The 10,090-nt window shown below is 42.5% G+C and overlaps 1 protein-coding gene across 5 annotated transcripts in view; it reads right to left on the bottom strand.

Moving 5' to 3' along the window:
* Nucleotides 1-2,169: 2,169 nt before the first annotated feature.
* The window catches only part of LOC108799051 (arf-GAP with SH3 domain, ANK repeat and PH domain-containing protein 1-like), a 130,599-nt gene continuing 122,678 nt past the window's right edge, over nt 2,170-10,090 (bottom strand). For all 5 annotated transcript variants that reach the window (XM_018570865.1, XM_018570868.1, XM_018570867.1 and 2 more), the window contains 5 exons: nt 8,621-8,687; nt 6,909-6,964; nt 6,032-6,180; nt 3,897-4,019; nt 2,170-2,792 (listed from right to left, as the gene is read on the bottom strand). In XM_018570865.1, the coding sequence (XP_018426367.1) occupies nt 2,718-2,792; nt 3,897-4,019; nt 6,032-6,180; nt 6,909-6,964; nt 8,621-8,687 (470 nt within the window). In that variant the 3' untranslated portion in view covers nt 2,170-2,717. The remainder of the gene's footprint in view (nt 2,793-3,896; nt 4,020-6,031; nt 6,181-6,908; nt 6,965-8,620; nt 8,688-10,090) is intronic.

Here is a 10,090-nt window from a genome sequence, read left to right as displayed (position 1 = left end):
TGTCATTGATAGGAGAGTTTATTATAATCTGTGGATGGTGAATGGTTTGGGGGTGTGGTTTACATTTGATAAAATCTGTGGATGGTGAATGGTTTTGAGCGTGGTTTACATTATAATCTATGTGGATAGTGAAAAATTTGGGGTGTGGTTTAGATTTTATTGTAATCTTTGAATACTGAATGGTTTGGGGTGTGGTTTAACTTGTTCGGGGGTGTGCACTGGGAATACTGGCTAGTGTGTAGAATTATTACCAAACTTACTGGCTCTGCTGTAATTGCCTATCATTATAATTTTATCTTATATCTCTTGAGGACTCCAGTGGTACTACAATCTACACATTCCCCCCCACCACCACCACATGGAGTATGAGTTTTCCTGCTACATCTTCTATAATGTAAAATAAAACAGGGAGACTGGAACTTCACTTGTGACAGGCGTGTTAAAGAGGACCTGTCCTGTGGAAGCTGTGCCAAAAAGGAAAACGGGGGGGCATAGGACTAGTCACCAGTATTGTCTGTGGTCTCCCTGCAGCTAATCTTTTCTTCATTATGGACTTACTATGTCTTGTCCTGCACTGTGCATCTATGTGGAGGCAGCCATCTTGGTAGAGGAGCAGGGCTTTGCTTCCTCGTGTTAGACTAGCAATCAGAGACTGCTCACAATGACCTCACAATGCAGACATACAGTTATATGGCTACAGAACAGGAGTACCTAGACACAAAAGGTGCACTATTGTTTTTAGGAGAAATTCAAGGCAAAGGGTCTCATTTTTCAGGGTACTGCTTAGGCACAGCTAAACTCTTTAGATGCTAAGAGCAAATCTTCACTTCAGGTTCAGGTCCACTTTAAGTGGGCGGAGCTGGGAACCCAGATGCAGAAAAATCTTCTGCATAGTCATCAGGAGATTTAGGTAGCTATTTTGTGAGGCAACATATGTGAATCACCCGATTCAGATCCGGACTTAAATGTTGTCTTTGTGCAGACTTACCCTTTAATCATTTGGCACTGGGAAAAAAATAAAGCTAAACTCTTCAAATGAAATTTCCTGACAAGTACAATTCAATGTCTACTTGTATTAATTTCTTTAAAAATGTCCTGTAATATTATTCTAACCCTTCCCCACTCTTTGGAGGGACTGTGTGGAGTGATGGGATTGTGCTTTGAAGTCAGTTGGGGGGAGGGGGCCAGGGGGATCGAACGGTTGGCAACAGAGGATTATGGGAAAGGACAGAGATAACAGCTACGTTGGTTCAACTCACAGGTTATGTTATAAGATGTGCCTATAGACAAGTATAAATAATTGTAATATTTACATTTCTGACTTTTTCCAATGACCGTGTGTCAATGTGTGTGCACAGGTCAGATCAGAGAACCGTAATGGATGAACAGTTGGGTAGACTTGTTCGCATTTATTGTTGGTCACCAACCTCAGACGACACATGAAGATGTCTACTAGTCAAGCCCAATCATTCACTTAGAGGGCAAAGATCGTTCAAGCTAAAATGTAGTGCATGTAATACCTACCATTGTTCTCACGACCTCCCTGATCAATGTGGAATTAACAATCTTCAATTATCATCACTGGGACTTTCTGCTGGTCTTTGCTCCAAGTTTGGTGGAAGGGTCTGGTAGATTCCTGTATACATCACAGCATTCTGCCTTGGATCCATTTCAAAAGAAATATAGGAAAGAACACATCTCGGGATCCCTTCAGATGTACCTGCTTTTCTTTGCTGGCCACTGGGTGCTGCAGACTAGCTGTGCAGTCGGCTGATCAGATGACTGGCTCCAGGTACATCTAAAGGGATGCTGAGAGGTGTTCTTTCAGCTCAGGAACAAAATGATTGAAGGCAGAGAAAGCTGCTAGAGGGGCGTCTATGACAGTACAGATCAGGTGAAGAAATAAAACTATATATTTTTTGGCCATACTTTACACTTGAAGTCCAATCATTGAGTGCCAACAGGGATGTGATACCAAGTCTGCCCTGTAGGTGGCAATGTGAGTAAAATCGAATCTTGTTTCCATGAAACGGGAGATGTTGGTGGAGGGTGTGACACCCATTTACTATGTAGTACAGTCTCCAGTATGGGGTAAGTTTTAGCTCCCCATAGAAATACTCCTTCAAGATCATCTCTCCTAATGCAGCTTTTACATATTGCTTGTTCCGCTGAAAACAATTTCCAAAAATGCCATTTGTGAATACGGCTGTGCCATGTCCATAAAATACTACAGGGCTTCTTACCAGAACTGTGTCTTCTCTTTATTCCTGCTGTTACTGTGGACACAACTGCCCCAAGTTGTGCGCTGTATAGATTGTACTTTTGCAGCTAAGCTGACACAATAATAGGATTATATCTGTAAAAATGACACAAAGCTATATGCATTACAAGGCACAGCACAAGCATAAAATGCATGTCTATTAACCCCTTTTTATCTCTCACATTACACAGATTGGAGAGTCACAGATTTGGCAGTGATGGTGTGGTCCCTTGATTACTAGAAGGCCATTGACCAGGACAGTCGAAGCAGTTGGAATTGGTCCTTTTGCCATATTTGTGCCATCTGCTCTTACACTACCAGGCCATTGAGTGGTCCATAGAAAGGCGCAACGGCCAACATTATATACAACCAAGTCTGAACTTTTTTTTTATCTGACGACCTCAGCCTCAGGTTTTGTCGTATTTTGGCTCATGTCATGTCCTTGAGATGGTGCTTCCTAATCAGTTAAAATGTGCACAAAGGATGCTGGGAAAACTCCTCTTCTATGCAGTTGACCATCAATGTAGCCACTCTAGAAAAAAATAAAAGGAAATTATGAGTTAGTTAGACTTTGCAGCAGCCACTTTGTGGTACATCGCTTTTAGGAATGATGAAGTTGTTTGCTACAGGAGCTTCTATGCTTGAAAAAAAACAGGAAGCACCCCAAGTGCCCTGACTCCTAACCGTAACTTAACCCTAACAACCTCACCAGAGCCCTGAAACTTAATATAACCCAGGGATAAGAACCTCAGCAGGTATGGTGAAATTACAAATGCCATCATGCTTCTGCCTGTGGGAGTCATGCCTGTGGCTGTCAGAGTCTTGCAATGCCTCAAGGGACTTGTAGTACAGTTGGAGTGCCGAGGTTGCCTACCCCCTGATCCTACCCCTAAAATGAATCCTTAACCTCCTCATAATACTTCACCTTTAACATAACCCTGAAATGTAACCCCCAGCACTTAAGCACTTCACTCTTAAGCTAACATTTAAACTCCTTACCCCATAATTAACGTCTAAAATACTAACCTTAGAGTCACTCTAAACCAGGGGTCAATAAATGGTGGACACGGACCATGCAGCCGTTCTTCTGAAAATCTGCACTATTCGGTAAAGAAATGCCTAATGATCCTACCATGACACTCCTTGTTCCGGCACTTTCTGTTATGAGGTGACAACTGGCTCCCTACTGCGCTCCTGCATTGTCACCTGAACTTCAATCTGAACTGGTACATCTGTGCTGGTACAGATGAACACCCTTGGATGCAAACTTCTATGTCAAGGGGCATGCATCCATACCTGCATGGATGTACACGTTTGGATCCGTGTTTACCAGTGTGCAGTCGCATCCCGTCATTTAATTGTAGAGGCGACTGCGAGCAACAGCTATCACTCCTGCCCGCAGGGTTCTGCACAAACATGCACACTGTTCGGCTCTGTGCGTCTATGTGTATGAGGCCTATAGCCTAATCATAACCTTTATGCCTAAAATGCTGTACTTACCATATCAGCCAAATCACCATGCCAAATGCTACTGTGCCAAATCTGACTGTGCGCCTATTTTGTCATATGCGTCTATGTTGTTTCAAGGTGCTTATGTAATGAGGTTATCTATGGGAAATCATGCTTAGATACTCACCCACCAGTTGTCATCCTCCTCTTCTGTGATTACAATAATCTCTCCTATGCTAAATGTGAGCTCATCTTCTCTATCAGCTGTGCAGTCAAACAAAGCCTTCACCCGTCTGAGCCTCGGTTTACTCTTTAAAAGAAAACACAAGGAACACATCTTTAGACATTTTACAGTGATTTATAGTCTTTTAAAAGATCAAATGTATACAAAAATATGATTGTTGATTGTTTTTCATACAGTACATGTCTTGCTTTCTCATTATATGCATGCTGTTTTTTCTAGAAGCCCAGAGATTGTGCTTTATTGCTCCCCTTATCTTTGTTCCAGTCCACGCCCTTTATTGTAATGGATTTTTAAACACTATCATTCAGCAATGATGCTGGCTGCACTCTCTAGGATCTGTATAGCTCTCCACAAAGGACTCCTACAGGTAAATTACAGCCCTAATCTCCCCAGTATGGATCTCCACCACCCATCTATGATGAGCCCTCTCTAGACTCTCCGATTTATGACGAGCCTCCTGCTAATATGGACTTTGAGAATATAACTGTACACTTTCTCCTCCGGTATCCCCAACAAATGGGCACAAAGCTACATCCAGAAAACAAAGCTTCTGCCTTACCCGGGTTGCATCAGAATAAGCACAAGAGGAACCCCTCAGCTACAGAATACAGCCCAGCAGGAAAGGAGTATATAAAGCACATGGTCAATGTTGACCAATTACCAAAACAGACAATCTCTCGTACTGGCTCTCTTGATGTACCAAAAAAATTCTAACCTATCCCCTCACCCTATTCGAGGCACCCTCCAGTTTTTAAGTTGGCCATAAACTGGGGTCTCAACATGAAGAAAAAAATGCTCTAATCCTCCCATTGCTGGGCTACTGTATTGTTATAGTGGTGGGTGCCCGCTGTCAGAATACGTGAACAATGACTGCAGCTGACTGGCCAAGACTTTTCTGGCCGGATCCCTCAACAAAAGTGGGTGGGTGTTTGGACTGGGGAGGGTTGTGGATCCCAAGGGGGGCAAAAACTGCACTGCAGGTCTCAGACAAAATTTGAGCAGTGTAAGGCCAGCTTTATACTAAACCTGAGTATACACAATTATATTTTCTTTGTTCAACCTGCTGGCTTAATTAAGAAAAAACATCTTATGAGCGTTGATGGAGGAATAACCTGCAGTTTTGCATTGTCTGGCTGCTAGCTCAGTTTGGACAAGATTTTCCAACCTACTCCTTTGATCAGCTGATCGAAGGGTGACGTCAGGGGCACCCACTGTGCAAAGTTTGGCCAGTTCGTCAAGAACTGCCTGAAATTCGCAAGGTGTTTAGCCTACTTTCCATTACTCAGACCCCCCACCCCAACAAATTCCCTGCCAATTGTCAGCAACTTTACACTAAATGGTACTCCCTCTCCTGAAGGAAGGTTGCTTCAGGTGACAGCACGGGGGCCTGAAGGAAGGTTGCTCAGCCCCAAATGCTACATTCAGGGAGGAAATGAGTACCAGAACTACTGGGATTTTTAAAAAGTGGTGGAATTGATTGGTGCAAAAGAGAGCAATTCTAAAAGGGAAATATAGGCACCGTGGGGTCCCTGAGAGAAGTAGATCTATACTTTAAAGACAATCTTCCTTCCAAAATAACCCCCTTAGTGGTAATTCTAAAAAATACAGAAGGTCAGAATTCAGACACTGACTGGATGCTTCTGCTTCAAAATAGTTTTCCCAAAGTAGGGGCCAAGTAACCAACCGGTGGGAAGAGTTCTGGTAATTTCTAGTAAAAGCTCCAGCAAAAGCCTTGATTTCCAGGCATGTTTTAATAAATATGGGTATATAATGATGTACTGTTTGGTGGGTTTATGATGATGTACTATTTGGTGGACCATCTGATGCAATGAGGTCCCTATCGTGGAGCTTGGATACCTCAAACTGCTGCAGTCAAACGATGACTAAGGAGAAGGAATCTAATTCTAGAGGGTCCAGTGCACTTGTCAGGTAGAAAAAAAAGGTGTCAACTTACTATTTTTTACTGTTTATCTAAAAAAAAAAAAGTATCTGCAAACAATTACATAATAATAGTAATGGCAACAACACAAAGATTTTCATTTTAGTCATCACAGAAACAAGGAACACATAATTCTCACCAGACTCATCCTCCGTGGCATTGGCTGAGGAGGCTCTTGGGTGGGCGTTGGCACGCGGTACAATTCCTGCACAGATGATGCTGGAGACGTGCTGGTCTGGGCAGATCTTTGGTTTCCTGCTTTTGAAAATCCTTCTGTCCTATAATCAACTGGGAAGAGGGGACCAGTAACACATCACATATGGTCATGGCTGACTCTAGACATCATGTTACCCTGGGCATACCTTAAAGTGTACCTGTGCCCAAACTATAGTATTAAACGATGTACATATTCCTAATACACAGTAAACAATTTGTGGCCTCTCTAGCTGCGTTTGAGGTGATGTTATTTATTCTCAGAGATCACAAGAAGTGAAAACTAGAGAAGGGTTTCAGCTGGTTTCTAACCCGCTAGTTGTTTACATTAGATGGTGGCAGGCTGCCAAGATTCTGGTAAAGCAGAAAGTAAAAAAGAAAGAGCCAAGATTTCAATGCCTGTGTTGTGAACTTTGTAAATTAATTTATTCACAATGCTTATAAATACGGAGACGATTGAGGGATTGTTTTAAAGTGCTTTTACTGCTTGTTCAGAATGTGTAAATACATTAGTGTGCACCAGGTACACTGGGCACAGGTTAACTTTAATGATGATGCCCTTTGGTAACTCTATTCCCTTTTAAAAATAAATGTCCTACCTAAGAAAAGACTTTCTATGTCCCTCAACGGACAAGAAAGAAAGAAAGTGGATTTATATCCGTTGTAGCTATTAGGGGAAAATATTTTAATGACATTTTTTTGTGCCGGGATTTCAGCTTTAAGTACAAAGTCATATAATCAACTAAGTATAAGTGCATAAAATGATTTGTAACAAACATGAGGCAGCAATTTTTATAAAATACCTTTTGGTGGGACTTCCGGCACCTCATGAAGACTGCTAAGTTTTGGAGATCCAATGCTGTATACAGAAACAAAAACAAATTGTTTTAACCCAATCATAAACCTTATTTAAAGGATCACTATATGGAGAGAAATATGTAGACTTCTATTGCTGATGTTCTTGGGAATATGCTAGTTGCCTTGCTTTCTAAGTCACTGACCTAGAGAGATGGCATGACCTCAGAATTCCTAACCTGGATCAATGATCATTTAAAAAACACACAACTTGCTCAACCCAAAACAGCAAAATCATAAAATAAATTGATAATTTTTTTTTTTTTTACTATATCACAAATGTTTTGGGCCAGGGAAGTGCTGTGGATATAGCCTACTTTGATGTCAGCAAACATTTGATACAGTTCCACATAATATCATAAAAAGTTGTATAAAGTAGGACTTAACCCTTGGTGGTTCAGTGGATACGCACTTGGACAAAAGGATAGATATTAGAGTAGCTGTAAACGGGATTCATTTAGAACAGAAACAAGTCCCTAGTGGTGTGCCACAAGGCTCTGCCTTAGGTCCTGTTGTATTTAATCTGGTAATATACCGAATTTTTCGCTCCATAGGGCGCACCTGACCATAAGAGGCACCTAGGGAGGGTAGGGTTCTGTGTACTTCCTGGTGGGGCTGTGACGCTGTGCGCCATGGTCTCAGTAATCACACAGAGCAGACGAAGAACGGACGTTCTTCGTCTGCTCTACGGGCTCTATGGTGAGCTCCTATGCCGTGGTCACGGGTCCCCCAGAGGACCCCGAAAACCACGGCTTTGCGCACAGGATCGCCACTGCTCCTTTCATACAAGTGATCTAATTAGATCACTTGTATGAAAACGAGAAGCAGCTCCACACTATACATTTAGCTCTGCTTGTCCAGAGCAGGGCTAAATGTATAAAGAAACGACGCGCCCGGCGCCCGAAACTGCATGTCCCAGGCATCAGGCGATAGGAATTCCACTGTCAGCCCCGCCGCCTCAGCTCTCACACATTCGCTCCATAAGACGCACAGACATTTTTGCCCGCCTTTTTGGGGGAAAAAAAAGTGCGTCTTATGGAGTGAAAAATATGGTAACTGAGGGTTTGGTGGGCAAGGTATGCCTTTTTGCTGATGACACAAAGCTGTGCAATAGGGTTTATTTCCTATTTTTAACATGGCAGAATTTGTCATTGCTGATGTTTGGTCAAAGCAGTGGAAACTGGAGTTTAAGGCCCCTTCACATGGACGCCTCTCAGTTCCGATCAACAGGGAATCCATGCACGGATCCCGTGCTGATCGGAGCAGTTCAGAACTGATGTCACCATTGTGACATCCGTGTCCATCCAGTTTTGTCTTCCATCTTGCGATGGAGGAAAAAACTGAACTTACTAGACACGTTAGGTCTATGGGGAGTCAATCACCCTGATTCACCACGATTAGGTCCGCCAAAATGGAACTCTGTTCCGTTTGGTTTTCCGGACCTGGGGGTTGGGGGGTAATTGGATGTAAACAGACGGACGTCCATTTAGATCTGGCTGCCCATAGACAGACACTGTCAGGCAGACCTGATCGGAATGCCTATCTTAAAGATGCTTAACATTTTTAAATGCCAAAAAATGCATTTAGGGAAAAAAGAAGGGAAGGGGGAAGAACTAATGATATTGTGCACACCCCACACAGAAAATCTACTAGTACCAACCTTGGTCTCCTGGATATAACTTCCGACTGGAGATATTTGGAGGGAGATGTACAACAGGAACCGTAATCTATCAAAAGGAACACAATATTTGTTATGCATTCAGAAGGTTCCATGATAAATTGTGATCCCAATTTGCCTGAGTTCGCTCAAGCCTGCTCAATACTGCCACCCCTTCTTCCCGACCCAATAAGTTGCGGAGAGGCGCATTCCCCTGCCCTGCAGCTATATGTGACAAAGGGGCAGGGAATGCTGAGCACAATGCAGTATTTCAGTGGGAACACGTCCTCCTATTCAGATAGTTTGCAGCAAGCACTGCTTCTTGTTAGAACCTAATACTGGCCTTTAAAAGTGTGTCAGTCATTTACGAACAGAAACTAAAAACAAGCTCAGTCATGAAGGGGTTAAAATAATCGTTTGATAAAAAGGACCTTCTCAATGAAAGAATCATACCATTCAGAAACTGACTAAATGGGTTTAGTTTTCATCAGCACAGTGCAGTATTTCAGTGGGAACATGTTCTATTCAGATGTTTTGCAGAAAGAGCTGCTTGTAGGGCTCGTGGGAACCTAATATTGGACTTACACATATCAATATAATTGTTTGATAACATTTAACCAAACGCAACCCGACCAATCCTTTCCATTAAATGATCCTTTTGGAACAAAAGATCATATGAAATGTCTGACTGTTCATATTTCCTTATGTGTATGATCACCATTCAAATGTGTCTAAAGCCTAAACATTGTTTAAGGAGGCAATGGCCAAGCCCTTGTTGGGTTTTTTTTGCTTACTGTCTCCTTTAAGGGAAATTTTCTTTCACTTCCTCTTATAGGGCAAATTCTTTAAAGAGATGGGAAGTCACCTCTTAAATAGTTATATTTGTGAACAGATGTCACCATTGAAAGCTCTACCTTCGATTCCGGTTACAACTGTAAAATTTTGGATTTCCTTTTACTTTCTCTACTGGTGACAATGGTCACCATGACAAATACCAAGGGAATAAAGCATTGCAAACCTGCCAGTGGTTCAAACTTTTCACTACTCATTTCAAAACTAAAAAGACATTTGGGTTTATATACTCTTCAAAAAGGGTAATTCCACTTTCCCAGGCAAATTTGGGAAAATCTAAATTGCCCCCACTCTCCCTTCTGATGGTCTTACCTTTGAACTACCGCTGCTTCCCCTCCGCGGCTACCAGTGTACGGTCCGTAAACAGCATCCCAGCCCTGCGGTAGGTATTTCACATTACGTTTACAAATGGTGAGCATTCATTGGTCAGCACGGTCAGAAGTGCTTCTCATTGGTCAGACCACACTGACCAATGAATGCTCGCCATTTGCAAGCACGAGCATTGCAAGCAAGGGCTGTGATGCTGTTTAGGGGGGACAGATCGCACATCGCAAAAGTAAGAGAAGCGGAAGGGGGGAGAGGGAGCAGAATGGTGGGGGTAATTCCATTTTCCTAAATTCC

Source organism: Nanorana parkeri, unplaced genomic scaffold (genome assembly GCF_000935625.1).
Source record: "Nanorana parkeri isolate BGI_ZX_2015 unplaced genomic scaffold, ASM93562v1 scaffold1617, whole genome shotgun sequence".
In the NCBI taxonomy this organism is placed as follows: Eukaryota; Metazoa; Chordata; class Amphibia; order Anura; family Dicroglossidae; genus Nanorana; species Nanorana parkeri.
The sequence above is the reverse complement of the archived record's forward strand: the minus strand, read 5'-3'. Positions and strand labels throughout refer to the sequence as shown.